Source organism: Chinchilla lanigera, unplaced genomic scaffold (genome assembly GCF_000276665.1).
Source record: "Chinchilla lanigera isolate Chin_1 unplaced genomic scaffold, ChiLan1.0 scaffold00144, whole genome shotgun sequence".
Lineage (NCBI taxonomy): Eukaryota > Metazoa > Chordata > Mammalia > Rodentia > Chinchillidae > Chinchilla > Chinchilla lanigera.
The window spans coordinates 2,859,255-2,877,121 of NW_004955545.1; the positions used below are offsets into that span (position 1 = coordinate 2,859,255).

The 17,867-nt window shown below is 46.4% G+C and overlaps 1 protein-coding gene across 3 annotated transcripts in view; it reads left to right on the plus strand.

Annotated features, from left to right (window-relative positions):
- Prcc (papillary renal cell carcinoma (translocation-associated)) overlaps positions 1–17,867 on the plus strand; it is a 32,132-nt gene that overhangs the window by 13,139 nt on the left and 1,126 nt on the right. For 2 of the 3 annotated variants that reach the window (XM_005411704.2, XM_013508208.1), the window contains 5 exons: positions 6,508–6,555; positions 7,910–8,476; positions 11,914–12,009; positions 14,335–14,478; positions 16,482–16,547. In XM_005411704.2, coding sequence (XP_005411761.1) covers positions 6,508–6,555; positions 7,910–8,476; positions 11,914–12,009; positions 14,335–14,478; positions 16,482–16,547 — 921 coding nt within the window. Of the gene's footprint in view, positions 1–6,507; positions 6,556–7,909; positions 8,477–11,694; positions 11,757–11,913; positions 12,010–14,334; positions 14,479–16,481; positions 16,548–17,867 lie in introns of those variants that run through there. The other variant, XM_013508209.1, reaches the window with a different exon arrangement.

Genomic DNA, 17,867 nt, shown 5'->3' on the forward strand with positions numbered 1-17,867 from the left:
TTATTTATTTTTTGGTCTTTTTGAGACAGGGTCTTGCTATGCAGTTCAGGCTGGCCTTGAGTTCACTTTGTAGCCCAGGCTGGTCTCAAACTCACAACGATCCTCCTGCCTCAGCCTCCCAAGTGCTGGGATTACAGGCATGCGCCACCACGCCCCGCTGATATCAGGATTTAAAATAACCTAAATTACAGTAAGTCTGCCATAGGAGTTTTCTCTCATATAAATAGAAATTGTGGGGTTGGGGTTGGGGCTGGGGACGTAGCTCAGTGATGGAACCCTTGCATGGCATGCTCAAGGCTCTATCTGGGTTAGTAGTACTACTACTTTCTGACTGTTTACACAGATAGTTCTGAGACTGAAATTTCACTAATTTTTGTTATTTCTAGTAACCAGATAATTAAGGGTTTCCTGCAGTGGATTTAGGTAAGTTTTGGTTCTGGTCAAAAGGGAAAGGGACATGCACTAATACTTGATTTGTGGGGTACCTGCTGAATATCTGACACTGTGCTTGAATCTTATCTATCCTTCACTGAGAAAGAAATGGTTTAAGGGGCTGGGGATTTAGCTCGGCGGCACAGCGCCTGCCTGGCAAGCGTGACGTTGTGAGTTTGATTCCCTGTATCAAAAAAGAAAAACAAAAAAAAAGAAATGGTTCAGGGGACAGAGGTGATTTACCTAAACACACACTGCTGGGAAGCAGCAGAGATTGATTTGAACCTGGACATGTTTTGTTTTGCCTTCGTGCATGACGAAAAGGTAGATGGAAGAGTGAGGGCAGCCAGGAAGCAGTATGAACTTGGTGCTGTGGTGCATACTTTGTAGTCCCAGCTGCACAGATGGCTGAGGCAAGAGGATTGGAAGTTTAAAGCCAGCCTGGGCTATTTAGCAAGACCCTGTCTCAAAAAATAAAAAAAGGGCTGGATTGTAGCTTACTGGTATAGTGCTTGCCTAGCATGTGCAGCCCTACATCCAATCCTGTTACCTCCTCCATGCCTGCAAGAAAAGCAGCGCAAATGAGGGATACAAAAATGAGAGAGAAAAATGAATTCCTACCAGAATGGCAGGTGTAAGAAGAACGTACTTGAGACCAAAGAGTTAAAAAAGAAAGTTGGTGAATGTAGCTAAGCTGGATAATAGTAGTAGTGATTAGAGTTTGGAGCCTGGGGAGGGTGGAGTGTCTGTTCTTGGACCCTTATTTCCTTCTTGGCTTCTGGCCCTGGCAGCTAGTGATTGCTTTTTGGAGAGGGACTCTGTGAACCAGAGCCTGGGAAGATAAGAGGGTGCTGCCATGGGGAATAGGCTCTGATAGATTAGCAGATCCCACTGGACCCAGCTTAATGGAAAATGTCTGTTTCCGTTCTTGCTCAGCAGTCTTGGGGTGTGTGTGTCTTGTCACTCTTGGCAGCTGGAGCAGAGAGGACAGTGGTTGCCATTGAGGTTCAGGTTCTTGTGAGGCCAAGAAGAAATACAATACTTTGTTCAGAGACTTAGCAGTTTGTGTCCCCAAAGCCTGTGTGCCTACCCTGGCCCAGCGCCTGCTCTCCAGCTATGGGGGCACTGTGCTTCAGGCCCTCCCCTCCTCTCCATGCTGCTCCCACGTCTCCACCCACGCCCACTCCTGTCTCCTTTTCCTGGTCTTCAAGACTCGAGCTCATTCCATGGGCACCAGGGAAAGTATGCCCTAGGAAAGCAGTTTAGTAGTTTCTCACAAGGATAAACAAACATAGAATTATTATATGAGCCACCAGTTTGACTTGCAGATATAAGGATTCGAAAGTTATGGTTCCTGATGTAAAATAAACTATTAGGGTATTTTGGAATTCCAAAGCTGGGAACTAACTAGGTTTGTGTTACCAAATTTCTACTCCAGGAATCTGATGATTCCCCTCAGAAGCGAGCTGCTCAGGCGTCGTTGCAGACCCAGAAGAAGGCATGGAGCCAAGGGCAAGGCCCCTGCTGTGGCCAAGTCAGGTGCCCATGGAGCCCAGGAACTGCTTCCTCCTTGCTGCCGCTTTTTTCCTGATTCTGCCACCTTTGCCCAAAACGCCAAGAAATGTCCCTCTAAAAACATTCGTTTAGTAATGAGCTAATGGGAAACAGATTTACTATTCATTACACAAAAATAATATAGAAAAATCCAGGGAATATGGACTAGGAATATGGACTTTCTGTAGTAGTATTCAAAGTAAGACACATTTAGATTTCAGAGTCCTTAGCATTTAAAGTGCTTTAATCTATACAGACTGCCTCAATCATGTTTAAAACTGAATGTAACCAAGGAAGGTGGCCAATGCCTGTAATCCCAAACTCTGGGAGGCTGAGGCAGGAGGACTGAAATTAAAGCCCAGACAAGCAATTTAGCAAGACCCTCTCTCCAAGTGCACTAAACTAAACTAAACTTGGCTAGGGATATAACTCAGTGTGAAAGCCCTGGGTTCATTCCTCAGTGTCATACCAAAAAAAAGTAAATAAATAAAACATGTACAGAATCGCAACTTTTTATTCATTTACTGGATGGAAATTAGTGGTTTCTTGTAGTTTCACTGGGCAGGCTCTTTCTCTTTGCTAAAGAGGTCAAAACACTTCTCTTCCTCCTTTCTTGTATCTACCTGTCAAACAGAGCTACATTGGTGTTCACAGCAGTGCAGCTCCCAGTAGCCAAGTGTCCAACACAGATGAATGGGAAACAAAATGTGTTTGTGTGCAGGGGAATGCTACTCATCCTTAGGAGGGACTGAAATTCTGATACAGCATGGCTCGACATCTAAGAACGTGTGATGAGTAAAATAAGCCAGTCCCCAAAGCTCAAATACTGCATGGCTCCACTTAGGAGGTTTCCAAAAGGGGAAAATTCATGGAGATGGAAAATAGCACAGATGCTATCAGACTGGGGGACAGGAAGGGGAGATGCCAGTAATTCTGGAAGTAGTGTTGATGGTTGTCACATCATTGTGAATGAATTTAATGCCACTGAATTACACACTTAAAAATGGTCAGAATGAGCCAGGGATGGTGGTGCATGCCTGTAATCCTAGCACTTGGGAGGCTGAGGCAGGAAGATCACATGTTTGAGCTCAGCCTAGGCACCTGAGTGACTTAAGGAGACCCTTTGTCAAAATTTTAAAAAAGTAGTGAAAAGAGCTAAACATACATTTTAGGCCAAGTATGGTGGTACATGCCTGTAATTCCAGGACTCAGGAGGCTGACGCAGAAGATCAGTGTGAGTTCAAGGCCAGCCTATAGTACATATTAAAACCCGGTCTAGCGGGCTGGCGATTTAGCTCAGCGGCACAGCGCCTGCCTGGCAAGCGCGAGGTCGTGAGTTCGATTCCCGGTACCGGAAGAAAACCAAAAAAAAAAAAAGAAACCTGGTCTCAAAAAAAACCCCTGAAAAACGAAAACAATGGGCATGGTGGTGCACGCCTATAATCCCACCATCAGGCTGGGAGGCTGAGGCAGGATTGTTGTGAGTTTGGGACCAGCCTGGGCTACAAAGTAAGCTCAAGGCCAGCCTGTTATGAACTGTATAAGGAGACCCTGTCTCAAAAAAGACAAAAAGAAAAAAAAAAGGTAAATTTTATATACATATTTTACCATAATAAACATAAATTTTTGTTTTTTCAGACATGGGGTATTTTTGTCCATTGCATTGAGCTACATCCCCAGTTCATTTGTTCATTTGTTGTGGTACTGGGTATTAAATCCAGGATCTTCACACTGAACTACATCCCCACACCCCAACTTTGTTTTTTTTTGTTTTGTTCTGTTTTTTCGGTTTTTTTCCAGTACTGGGAATTGAACTCACGACCTTGTGCTTGCCAGGCAGGCACTGTGCCGCTGAGCTAAATCCCCAGCCCCTCCAACCCTTTTTTTGTTTGATGTTTTATTGAGACAGGGTGTCACAGTGTAGTTCAGGCTGGCCTTAAATTTGCCATGTAATCCCAGGCTGGCCCTGAACTCTTACCAGCCCTCCTGCTTCAGCCTTCTAAGTGCTGAGATTGTAGGCACGTGCCACCTCAACTGGCTCTAACCCTTTTTTATCTTTTATTTTCAGACAGGGTCTTACTGCATCACCAAGTTGCTCAGGTGGGGCTCAGACTTTCTGTCCTTTGCATCAGCCTCCCAAGAGTGCTGTTGGATTAGAGACCTGTGCCACTATGCCATGTTCCCAGCCCTTTGATTTTTGATTTTGAGACAGGGTGTTTCTTAGTTGCCGAAGCTGAACTTGCAGCCCTCCACCCAGAGCGTTCCTGAGTGCTGGGATTCTGGTTGTATACCACCACACCTTGCTAAGAAAAAGTTTTGTTTTGTTTTGTTTTTAATGTTTTTTTTTGAGACAGGGTCTCACTATGTAGTTTGACCTTGAATTCACTGTGTAGTCCAGGCTGGCCTCAAACTTAGATGATCCTCTTGCCTCAGCCTCCCATGTGATGAGGTTACTGGCATGTGCCACCACATCCAGTGAACACAAATTTTTTTAATTTTTATTTTTATCAGTACATGTTTGTAATATATGATTACATTCATCTTGGGGAGTTGGCACATGTATGTACTGTAACACATCTTAGTTTTTTTTTTTTTTAATTCGTCTCTCCAGATTTGTTTTGTTTTGCTCTTGCATCTTTCATCAAAGATGTTTCCTTTGAGTCTAAATTCAGTCCTGTGTGCTTAGACTAAGCCTGTTGCTTTCAGTCTGGCTTATGATAGAAGGTAAATTGATTTCCTCTCCAATGCTCTAATGTTCCTCACCCCCAGAATTGGAGGGTATATTATACATCTTTTTTTTATTGGTACATTTTTATTTATTTATTTACTGGGAATCAAACTCAGGACATTGTGCTTGCCAGGTAGATGCTGTGCTGCTGAGCTATATCCCGAGCCCTATTGGTACATTTTAGATATAATAACATTCATCATAGGGAATTTGTGCCTGTACATCTTACATCTTGCTGCTTTTTTTCCCCATTCTCCTCCCCTCCCTTCTTCCTCTTCTCCTTATTTACAAAAGCTTTGTTTCTCTTTTTCCTTCTCTTTTTTCTTGTTCCTTCTTTCCTTCCCTCCTCCCCATCCCTTGTTCCCCTTTTTTTTCTTTTTCTTTTTTTTCTCTTTTTGAGACAAAGTCTAGTTATATAGTTCAGGCTAGCTTTAAACTCACTATGGGGCCGGGGATATAGCTCAGTGGCATAAGTGCCTGCCTGGCAAGCGCAAAGTCCTGAGTTCGATTCCCAGTACCTGCCCCCCGCCCCCCAAATAAACTCACTATGTAGCCCAGGCTGGCATCAAACTCACAGCAATTTCTCTGCCTCAGCCTCCCAAGTGCTGGGATTACAAGGGTGCACTATCACACTTAGCATTCCCCTTCTTATTTGAATATTTTCTTCCCGTTTCCCAGTTTAATACATTTTGGTCCTTATTTACACTTTTGGTTTCTCACAGCAGAGAAACAATACAGTATTTAAATGTGTGTCTGATTTATTTCACTTAAGAGTGTGGTCTCAAGGTACATTCATTCAGCTAGAAATCTTAGTGCATGAGTTGCTCATCTGTCTGCTTTCTGGCACTAAACTGAAAATTATTTTCGTTCGTGAAATGTTTGGATAATTCCTTGCTGTATATATTTCCTGTTAGCTTGGTAGGTTCTCACAAGCTCTTGGAGAATGGAATCTTAGGTTCTTGCCTAATCACCTTTATTTACATGCTGAACAAGGCTGTGGGAACAGATGGAAAGCAATAAATTTCTTGATTTGGGGAATGTTTTTTTAAAGAAGTTGAAGCTTGCTATTCAGATACCTTGTATCATTCTTCAACTTGAAGATGCTGCAGAGTTCACACAGCTAGGAAAGTTTAGCTCTTCCTCAGTGTGATGGTTTGTCTTAGGAACAGTGCTGGTGGGTCAGATGGCACAGGTGACCTCCTGTCTTGCCCAGATCCTTGCAGTCATCTTTGGCCTGCCTTCTTCCTGGACATGAGCAGTTGGCTGGCAGACGATAAATCATTTTGTCAATGGCTTTGACCTTTCATGCCTCAGAGAAGAGTAGTTAACACACCACTTAATCCCTCTGGAGTTCCCCAGCCCTGTGGTTATGTAGGTTATGTAAGTGGTTTTAAAAGTGAAGCTGAGATTGGGTGCAATTGTGGGCCAAATCCCATTCATCTTCTACTGGACAGATTTATAGGAAGAAGAATGGGCACAGTCTTTTCTGTCTGCTGAGGACCAAGTGGGAAGAAATAATGTCAGTCTAACAGAATAGAAATTGGTACCACAGAGGCAGGGGAGTAAGTGACTGAAGGGAGGTTGAGGCATGCATGGCCTGATCTTGAGGCATGGCCTGGTCTCTGAAGCTCCGCTGTAGGCTAGGCCCAGGGCTGGGGGTGGGGGCTGCACCTCTGTACAGAGGTGTTGCAGACAAGGCAGTGTCTTTGCCCAACCCCTTTATAAATGTGCTCATTTAATGTGGCTCCTAAACAGTGAGGCCTTATTCCTTTTTTTTTTTCTTTTTTCCTTAGTCAGATTCTGAGGAAGATGAACCCACAATGAAGAAAATTGTCCTTCAGGTAAGCTTCATAAGTCATGTCTTCTCTTCCACACTGCTTCCTGAGACAGGACCTAAGATGCTCAGCAGCTTTCAGGGTGGGTGCAGTGCAGACGCAAGGGTTTGAGGACCCTCCAGGTCTGGCTTTGGTGTGCTTCAAAGCTTCAGGCCTGGTACATCCCTGCGCTGTCCTCACTGCTTTCTTAGCACAGTGGAGTTAACCTCCCCTGGAGGACAGGCGATACGGGGAAAGGCCTGGAGAGGCGTACTAACTCAATTCAGTTCATTACATTTCAGGTAAAAGGATTATTTAGGGAGGGGAGGGTAAATGGATTGGTTAGAATGATGTTAGGGAGCATCTGTATTTTAAAATTGTCTATCTTTTCCCAGTCTTATTTTTAACCTGGAAATAAACACTTAATAGCACTTACTTGGTTCCAGGCACTGTTCTGAGTGCTTTACCAGTATCTAACTGATTCTGTCCTCATAACAGTGCTAAAGGCAGAGTGTTATTATTATTATCCTTGTTTTGTGTATTAGGAAACTAGGAACTTGGCCAAAGTCAGACTGTGGAGGCAGAGCTGGGATTACAGTTATGTCAGGCAGTCTGACTGCGGAGTCTGAGCCCAAGCAATTGCTGCACTTGTCTGTTTCTCTTTCATCAATACCAGAAGTCCTCAGCAAGACAATCTCCTGCTTGGTTCCCCTTGCCCTAGTGGGGACCTTTATGCTGACCTCCAGAGTTTCTCCCTGTTATTTCCACACTCAGGGCACTCTCTCTGATCTGATGTCTTGGGAAAAGTGGTGCTGTCAGGTGTGGTGGTGCGTGACTGTAATCTTGGCACTTGGGTGTCTGAGGCAAGAGGCTGCCCACAAGTTTAAGGCCAGCCTGGATTACATAAGTGAGTTCAAGGCCAACTTGAACAATATAGCAAGTCTTAAGCTATCCATGTTTCATGTGAACTGTAGTCCTCTGTCTTAGCCTCCCAGAGTGCTGGGATTACATGTGCCACTGTACCCTGCTCAGGAGGTTTTGAAAGTACAGTGTTGGGGGCTGGGGATTTAGCTCAGCAGCACAGTGCCAGCCTGGCAAGTGTGAGGTCGTGAGTTCGATTCCCGGTACCAGAAAAAAACAAAAAACAAAACAAACAAACAAAGAAAGTACAGTGTTGTGTGGAAGTTAGACAGCCAGTGAGGCAGGGTGAGTCTGGCCCAGATTGGCTGGCCTGGGTAAGTAGAGGTAGAAGGTACTGAGGCCCGGTGAGATTTTTGGGTAGCAGACATAGCTAACTCTTGCTTTTGGTGTTGCAAGTAATATAACATAAAATCTCACTTGTCGTCTTTCTTCCCTTCCACCCCAAACTTGGGCTCACCAGGGATCCGGCGAGGGGACTGGTTTGTCTGCCTTGCTTCCCCAACCTAAAAATCTGACTGTGAAAGAGACTAACAGGTTGCTCCTACCCCATGCCTTCTCCCGGAAACCCTCAGATGGCCCCTCTGACACCAAGCCCTCCAGACTGGCTTCTAAGACCAAGCCCTCTTCTCTTGCACCTGTTGTGGGCACCACAACCACCACTCCATCACCCTCTGCCATCAAGGCTGCCGCCAAGAGTGCTGCCCTGCAGGTGACAAAGCAGATCACGCAGGAGGAGGACGACAGTGATGAGGAAGTAGCCCCTGAGAACTTTTTCTCCCTCCCTGAGAAGGCCGAGGCACCTGGAGTTGAGCCATACCTTTACCCTGTCCCTACTGTCCCTGAAGAGCTGCCTCCAGGCACGGAGCCAGAGCTGGCGTTCCAGGACGATGCAGCCAATGCCCCCCTTGAGTTTAAGATGGCAGCAGGCTCAAGTGGGGCCCCTTGGATGGCTAAGCCTGGGGATGACTACAGCTACAATCAGTTCTCTGCATATGGCGATGCCAATGCCGCTGGTGCTTATTATCAGGTGGGTAGAGGGCCCTGAGGTCAGGCTGGGGAACGTGAGCATGGTGCACAAGGAAGGTTTGAGTCATTGAAATGGCCTCTTGGCTATACTTGCCTTGACTTCCCCATACCTATTAGACCTCAGAACGTAACTACTTTTAGTCTGGACCTGTGGATCTAAATTGTCTTATAGTCTGATAGGGTGAGACACATAATTGATACCTTTATTCTGTATATGAGTCAGTTTTCCATCACTCTGACAAAACACCTAAGAGAATCAACTCAGAAAAAGGAAAGGATTATTTTGGTGAGTGGTTTCAGTCCATGGTTCTATGGCCCCACTGCCTGTGGCAGAGCAATACTTCACGCTTGGTACGTGTGGCCGGGAAGCCACTTACTGCCTATGGCAGAGAAGCAGAGAAGAAAGGGGCTGGGGTCCCCTGTCTCCTTCAAGGGCACACCTCATTTCCTCCCACCAGACCTCACCTCCTAAAGGTCCCATCACCTCCTGGCAGTGCTGCAGGCTGGCAGCCAAGCCATTAATGCGTGGGTCCTGAGGGAACACTATCCACACTGTAGCATTCTGAAAACAGTCTTACTATGGGAGCTGGTGAAAGGACCAGGGAGAGGGGTAGGCTCCAAGCCTAGAGGTAGAAGGGACTTGGCTCAGGTGTGGAGGCTGCTGATCAGGGGACTGTCGGATAGATTCCCAGAGAGCAGTTAGGCCCAGAAGAGTCTCTGGGGGTAGGGAGGCAGGGAGGGACTGAGGAGGAAAGGGAGTCTGCAGAGCGGAGTGCAAAGGGGTGGTGAGGAGACGGGCGAGAGTCCTGCACTGAGCCTGGAGCAGCTGGAAGGGCTGAAGCAGATCCCTTGAGGAGATACCATGGGGCCTGGGCTGGACAGTGATATGATGTGTCCTTTTTTATTTTTTTGTCTTTTTGAGACAGGGTGTCCCTATGCAGTTCAGATTGACCTTGAGCTTACTTTTTAGCCCAGGCTGGTGTCTAACTCACAAGGATCCTCCTGCTTCAGCCTCCCAAATGCTGGGATTACAGGCATGCGCCACCACACCCGGCCAATATGATGTGTCCTGAGTTGGGGCAGATTACTGGACTGCCTCCATATAAGCCTCAGCGTCCTTGGCTGCAGAAGGGAGTTTGAGGGCAGCATCTCAGGTTTCCAGGAGAATCATGGCTTGGCTTGGGTGCTGCCTGGAGTAAAGTAAATGCTCAGGAAGTGGTTACTGTAACCTTTCGTTCACGTTTTATTTAAATGTTACTTGGTTTTTTTTTTTTTGTACCAGAAATCAAACTCAGGACCTTGCACTTGCCAGGCAGGTGCTTATGCCACTGAGCTATATCCCCGGCTTTAAGTGTTACTTGGGAGAGATGTTTGATATCCACGTAGCCTCAAAGGGTGGGCACCTAGGATGCTAGGCTGTAAGTAGGTTTCTAGCTGTTGGAGCTTCCCTGGATGGAGAGGGTGCTTTGGATCTGGGGGACCTTGGGATGACTGAGCAGAAGCCTCTTGACTGGACAGCTATAGAAAGCTTAGTGCCGGCATAGAGTGGTGGAAAGACTTGAGTCTTTTTCAGCCACTGTGCTGCTCTGAATGGTCAGGGTTGGTCTTTGAGTCTGAGCATAAGGAGGAAAAGAAGGCTTCCAGGGTCCCTGTTTTTTTGTGTTTTTGTTTTGATTCTGTGTGTGTGTTTGTTTTGAGACAGGGTCTTGCTGTGTAGCCCAGGGTGGTCTTAAACTTACTGTGTAACCCAGGCTGCCCTCAAACTCCTGGCACTCTTCCTCCCTCAGCCTCCCAAGTGCTAGGATTAAAGGGGTGTGCTACCATGCCCGGCTCAGAGTCCCTGATTTGACCAAAGACTTCGAAAATTCATTTTGTTTTCTAAATCATTGCTGTCAAACCCTGTTGCATCTAGTAGGCTGATGAGAGACACTGTGTCTCCCCTCAGGGTGGACAGAAGGAAGGAGGAAAATAACAGTGTTTTGACCTCTTTAGCAAAGAGAAAGAGCCTGCCCAGTTAAAGTACAAGAAACCACTGATTTCTGCCAGGCGTTACTTTTTTTTTTTTTTTGGTGTGATACTGAGGAATGAACCCAGGGCTTTCACACTGAGCTATATCCCTAGCCAAGTTTAGTTTAGTTTAGTGCACTTGGAGAGAGGGTCTTGCTAAATTGCTTGTCTGGGCTTTAATTTTCAGTCCTCTTGCCTCAGCCTCCCAGAGTTTGGGATTACAGGCATTGGCCACCTTTTCTGGTTATATTCAGTTTTAAACATGATTTGAGGCAGTCTGTATAGATTAAAGCACTTTAAATGCTAAGGACTCTGAAATCTAAATGTGTCTTATTTTGAATACTACTACAGGAAGTCCATATTCCTAGTTGCCCTGGATTTTTTTTTTTTAAACAGAAAGTTTATTTAAACAACAAGACACTTGACTTAAAGGGAAAACTACCTAGGATTCTTTTTTTTTTTTTAAAGAGTAACTTACTCCTACTTAAAGTCAGACTGCCCTACATGTAACAGCTATGTACAAAAAAGTTATAAAATTGTCCTTGGTTTTACAATGATAAATGAAAAACATTAAAATTCTCCAATCAAACAAGGTATGCAAGGATTGCCCTGGATTTTTCTATATTATTTTTGTGTAATGAATAGTAAATCTGTTTCCCATTAGCTCATTACTAAACAAATGTTCTCAGAGGGACATTTCTTGGCGTTTTGGACAAAGGTGGCAGAATTAGGAAAAAAGCGGCAGCAAGGAGGAAGCAGTTCCTGGGCTCCATGGGCACCTGACTTGGCCACAGCAGGGGCCTTGCCCTTGGCTCCATGCCTTCTTCTGGGTCTGCAACGACGCCTGAGCAGCTCGCTTCTGAGGGGAATCATCAGATTCCTGGAGTAGAAATTTGGTAACACAAACCTAGTTAGTTCCCAGCTTTGGAATTCCAAAATACCCTAACAGTTTATTTTACGTCAGGAACCGTAGCTTCTCCTTATAGCCAGTCTCCCTGTGTCCACAAGGCTAAACAGGAGACGCAGGGCTGGCGTGCTTCACATCTCATCCTGCTCGCAGAGAGCCTGCTGGGGTCTTGGGAGTAAGAGGAGCGGGGCCAGGGGCACAGCAGAGGTTGGGAGTTGGGGTCATTGTTGGGAAGTAGCTGAGGGAGCAGGGGACAGACTGAAGTGGGAGAGAATGTCTTTATTCCTTGTCACCCTTCCCTAAAGAATACACAGCGGTCTGGATGGTGCAGATCAGAAAGCTGCAGGGACTGTTGGTGGTTTAGAGGGTAAGTCCCTGGATTTGCCTTTAACTGGTCCATCTGAGGGGCTGTAGTACGGGCGTCTCTCCACGCCTGTTTCATGAGCTTTTCACCATTTCTGGGCCAACCCTGTTCCCCCTCCTCTGTGCCTCAGTGTGTGTGTTTTCTTCCTCTTTGGCTGCAGGATTATTACACTGGTGGCTATTATCCTGCACAGGACCCGGCTCTGGTCCCCTCCCAGGAAATTGCCCCAGATGCCTCCTTCATTGATGACGAAGCAGTAAGTTAACACAGCACAAAGAATTTGTTTTTTGGTGGTGGTATGGGGATTGAACCTTGCCCAGGAAAGCCCTCCACCACTGAGCTACACCCCTAGTCCCATAAGTGATTATCTTTGACCCATGTTTGACACCAGCTTTCAAATCTGAAGCTAAAGGAACTCAAACTTTTCTAAACTGTATCAGGATTGGATTTGGCAACATGTAACAGAGAAACTGTAGCTACTAATGGCTTATGTAATGGAAGTGCATTTTTTCTCTTAAAAGAAGGCTCAGGTCAGGCTGGCCATGGTGGTGTGACAGCCCTGTAGTGTTGTCCGGGAACCAGTCCCCTTCTGATTATTCCCTTGCTGTCCCTAGTCTGTGCGCTTTATTCTTATGATAGCAGCTAAAGCTAGTGGCATTACATCTGCTTTGGAGCTGCAGCAGGGTGAAGAGAGGAAGAAGATGGACATTTCTTCCTTTTCACAACACTTCCTGAAGTTTTTGAGAGCACTTGCATCCCACTGACTAATGCCTGCTCCCTTGGCTGTATCTAGTTTCAAGGAGGCTGAGGAAATGTAGTCTTTTACTTGGATGATAACATGTCTGGCTAAGAGTTTAGTTCCTTTACACTACAGAGGAAGGGAGGGTGGGTTCTCGGAGGTACCCAGCCGCTAAGTTAAATAACTCGTGTGTCAAAAGGCAAGGCAAAAAAAAAGGCAGGGCAAATGCATTCCTTTATGCTGCTGCGAGACCCGTGTTGTGCTATGGAGTACTGTCCCACCTGTCAGACACAAGGCCTCGAAGCCCTTGTGTGTGCTGGTGGGATCTCTGCACATGTCTTCGTATGGACTTGGTTCTTTTCTGCTCACCCTCCCCTGGAAAGGTGTCGTCCCTCTGCACGTTGTCCTGTGCTTGATACCGTGTTCGTCCCCTCCCCCAGGTATACCCCTTCTGGCAAGCGCAGTAGTTGGGTTCTTTTGGCCTTCAGGCCAGGAGGCAGCTGAGCACTCACTCAGTGGCCACATTCTGTTTCTGGTAGGTAGAGCAAGCCTAGGAGGCCTCCCTCATGTTTGAACCAAGACACAGTCTCATGCTGATTTCTGGGTGGGCGCTTTGAGGTTCTGTCCCCTTCCCCACACTCCCTTCAGGCACATCTATGGATGGTGGAAGACAGGAGAAGACAGGAGAAAGCCAAGCAGTACCCTAGAGAATTGGAACGGCCCCTGCAGTGAGGTTCCATCACTCCCATTCTGCATGCTCCCTCTCCCACTTCTGCTCTGGTATGGAGTCTGCTGATTCATACCAGACCAATGACAAAGACCAGACATGGAACAAGAACCAATTTTAGAAAAGAAATCTAAAGTTTTTATTTTGGGCTGGGGATACCACTCAGTGGTACAAGTACCTGCCTAGCAAGTGCAAGGTCCTAAGTTCGATTCCCAGTACAAAAAAAAAAAAAATTTTTTTTTGAGATAGGGTCTCACTGTGTAGTTCAGGTTGTCCTTGCACTGTGTAGCCTAGGCTGGCCTCAAACTAGTGATGATCCTCCTGCCTCAGTCTCTCAAGTGCTGGGATTACAGGCAGGCCCCAACATGCCTAGCCCTGAATTTTTTTTTTGTTGTTTTTTTCAGGACTGTCTCAGTGTGTTGTCCATGCTGGCCTTGAGCTCATCGTGTACCCCAGGCTGGCTTTGAACTGGTAGCACTCCTGCTGTAGCCTCCTGAGTGCTGGGATTACAGGAGTGTACTACCATGCCCAGGCTCTTTTTGTGGGGGTTGCTGAACCCAGGGCCTCATACATGCTATGCAAGTACTCTATCACTGAGCCACAACCCTAGTCCACTTTGACTCCCTGCCTCCATTACCTGGTACTGGGGATTGAATCCAGGACCTTTTCACTGAGTGGAATCTCCAGCCTTTTTTATTTTGAGACAGGGTCGCCCTAAGTTGTTACCAGGGAGGACTCAAATTTGTGATCCTCTGCCTCAGCCTCCCAGCCTACCAGAGTTATAGGCGTGTGTCACCATGCCGAGCCCTGAGTTTTTAATACGATTATGTGTATGGTTCTTTTAGACATACTGTATACAGTTAAAAAAGTATACATGAATGTAAGTTGATAGTATTGATTCTCTCCAGTCGCCACATGTGAGGATACCTCTGGGTCCACCTTCTTTTCCCTGGGTCCAAGAGCCCTTTAGAGGAGCCTGATAGATGGCAGGGTGAAAGGATAGGTGAGACTGAGCGTACAACTGGGTGTAAAGTCACCCTGTAAACTCTGGATCCCTAGTGACATCTCCTGATCTCCTCACCTAGATTCCTAACTCCTGTTGCCCTCCTTTCTAGTTTAAGCGGCTACAAGGCAAAAGGAACCGAGGGAGGGAGGAAATCAACTTTGTGGAGATCAAAGGTGATGACCAGCTCAGTGGGGCTCAGCAGTGGATGACCAAGTCACTGACAGAAGAGAAGACCATGAAGTCATTCAGCAAAGTAAGTGGAAAGGCCCAAGGGGTGGCCTTGACACCGAGCAAATCTTGTTCTACTTCTTGTCCTGATGCCACACCCCTTTACTCTTAGCACCGTTAGCAAACACATGTGGCCTGTGGTGCTGGAGTGTGCCCCAGACCTCACAGGGACAGTCCTGCCTTCCAGAACTGGGCAGCACTGTGACTGCTGTCTGTATGGGTCATGGCATCTGGCTATGAAGAGGGAGCGGCTGGGGCAGCGTCCCAGCTTGCTACTGGAACAGTCTCTGATGTGTTGTGCTCCTTCCCTGATGAACAGAATCCACAGCCTTTTTGCTCTGTCCCCACAGTATTATCCCTCTTTCTTTCCTGGGCTCAGCACGTGTTTGAGGTTTGCCCATAGCAGACCTTCAGGAGTGTTAGAGCCCCTGGTTTTGAGTGTGCAGCTCTTCCTTGCTCCTTTCTTACCATTATTTACCATAGCCAGCTGTGGTCTTTTTGAGTGCTTTTCTTCCGTACATTTCCTACCCCATACTCCTGCCTTCTTTGTAGTTTTCTTCTACCCGGGTGATGAAAGTCTCTTCACCTAGTAGCTGAGAACAGCAAATGTGGGCATTTATGAGCCTGCCACGGAGAGGAATGTGGGGAAGCCCTGGATTTAAGCCCTGCACCAGCAAGGCCAAGGTTGACGATTTTACACGCACCGCCCGCCCCCCCATTTGCTTTGCTTTGTTCTGTGGCCACAGATGGCCATCTGGGCCCCAGTCATTTGTTTTAACTGAATGCTGGCGGTCATACAGGACAGAGCAAAGGATTGTGGTTAGATCAGCATAGATCCATCACTGTTTACTGGAAAAACCACTTAGGAGAGCTTGCTCTACTAACTGGGGGTCGAGAAGCATCATCACATAGTGATAGCTGCTGCTGTTAGCACTCATCATAGGTGAGGGATGACACTGGATGTTTTATGTGTATCATCTTTAACTGTCACGTTAAATGACATGCAATAGTAGCAAGAAATTAGAAGCTCCATTTTTTTCCCAGCTCCAGGTTTTCTTCCCACCATCTCATTGTATTGAACTAGCTTTTTAAAAAAGAAGAAAAAGATATATTCTCTGTCCTTGAGGAGTTGACAGTGTAGTTGGGAAGAAGAGATTTAAGGACACTTGAGTATAAATGATTACAGTGCAAATTGATTACATAAGTGCTGAGGAGACTCTGGAGAGGAGCTTTGAGAGTTGGGTGGGGCTGGCTAGGAAGCTTCTAGCCTGAGACAACTCTGATAGGACAGAGAAACCACGGAATGAAAGCCCAGGCCAATATAGACTTTGACAGCAAATCCTTTGCATCAGAGTTTGGTTAGGGGTTCAGTGCAGTTACAAGTGGACGCTGGAAGATCAGAGAGATGGAGTGGTTGTGAAATTTCAAATTCCAGGGAAGCTGTTTGCTCTCCTAGAATGAGGGAGGTGGGGTTCCAGCCAAAGGTGATTGATGGGAAAGCTCCACGAACAGTAGGTAGGAGACCGGAGAGACTCCTGGCCTGATGGGGGAAGAGGACAGAAACGAAGAGGGCTGAAGGGACAGATGGGCATAGGCATTGTGGGGGTCTGGAAGGAGGGCAGAAGATCACCGGCCCTGGCAGGTAAGCTGTTTTAGGCTGACTGCTAGTAATGAAACCAGCCTGAGTTGTCTGTCATGGGGAGAGCCCTCTCTGAGCTTGGTGCGGGAGGTACAACAGGATCACCAAAGAAACAAGACAATCCTGACCTCAAACTATTTCCAGTCTAATGGGGATGTTAGCAAGCTATTTCAGGCAGGCATTCTTAACTGGTTTTTTTTTGCATAATGGCTTTAATAAAAATGACTGTTATGTGAGTATATAGAGATAAAAAATAGTGCCAAGCTGCCTTTTCTGCACCGGAGTTGCCTGTTTAGTTGGTTTTTCAGTCGCCAATCTTGCACTGTTGGGCACGTGAAAAACTTCTGCTTTTCTTCCTGTGAGTTAAGGACTGTTTTCTTTTCTTACAGAAGAAAGGTGAGCAGCCAACAGGCCAGCAGCGGCGGAAACACCAGATCACATATCTGATTCATCAGGTGAGAATGCTGTGGGCCCTGGCCAGGCAAGATCCCTAAAAACCTGGGACTTTGAAGGCTGAGGTCAGGGCTACCAGCAGGCACCTCCCTGTTCTCTGCGTGGCCACTAGGGGGAGATGTATCCTTCAGCATTAACCTGCTCTGCAGCCTTTGACTGCGTGAAAATCTGTGTAGAAGTGCTTACAGTAAACTCTATAAGTGAAAATTCATATACTGGAAAAGAATTTGAGGAGAGTGAAATGGCTTCTAGAGTTTTTAAGTAGTTTTTTTTTTATCTGGTAAAGAAAAAGTTGATGCACTAACTTAGCAAAACATCCACCTTTCGAGGAGATTGGTTTTGTATTCTCCAACACAGATTTCAGAATTACAGATAATCCAGAAATATCTTTGGGAATGAGAGTGTGTCTTGGTATTTGAGATGACCAGGTACCTTTAACATTTAATCATTACACACTCTTCTGGCCCTTGTCCTGAGGAATTGCTTTCTGGTTGGTGGTTTCAGTGGCAAATCCTGCTTTTATTATCCTTGTCTATTTCTACTTTCCTTTTCAGGAACTCCTTTGTATTTTTCTACCATCTTGGAAGGTTTGTAAAGAATGTTAGGATAGGATCTTTTAAATCCCAGACACTTAACTGTAATCTACCTCTCCAAGTCCAGGAGAAATGAGCAGGCATCAGATAACTTGGCGGGGCTGGGAAGCCTCTTTTCCAGGGTGGTGCTTGTATGTTCTCAGAATGCACTGAAGAACCAGCTATTGTGATCAGAAGAGAAAGGTCGCTATTCTAGTACCTCTCAGTTTCCCAGCTTTGATTATTATTTTAAAGCAGTATGGGAGCTGGGTATGGTGATGCATGCCTGTAGTACCAGCACTCAGGAAGCTGAGGCAGGAGGATCACCATGAGTTTGAGGCTAGCCTGGGCTACGTAGTGAGTTCAAGTCCAGCTTGAATTACATAGCAAGACCCTGCCTTGAAAAGAAAACAAGCTGGGCGTGGTGGCGCACGCCTCTAATCCCAGCACTCGGGAGGCTAAGATAGGAGGATCGTGGCGAGTTCGAGACCAGCCTTGGCTACAAAGTGAGCTCAAGGCCAGCCTGAACTGCATAGCGAGACCCTGTCTCAAAAAGACAAAAAAAGACCAAAAAAAAAGGAAAAGAAAACAAGCAGTAAGTCATGTGTTTTGCGGGGCCTGTGGCACACACCTGTAATCCCAGCAGTCAGGAGGCTGAGGCAGGAGGAGTGCTGTGAGTTCGAGGCCAGCCTGAGCTATATAGTGAGACCCAGCCTCAACAAACACACACACACACACACACACACACAC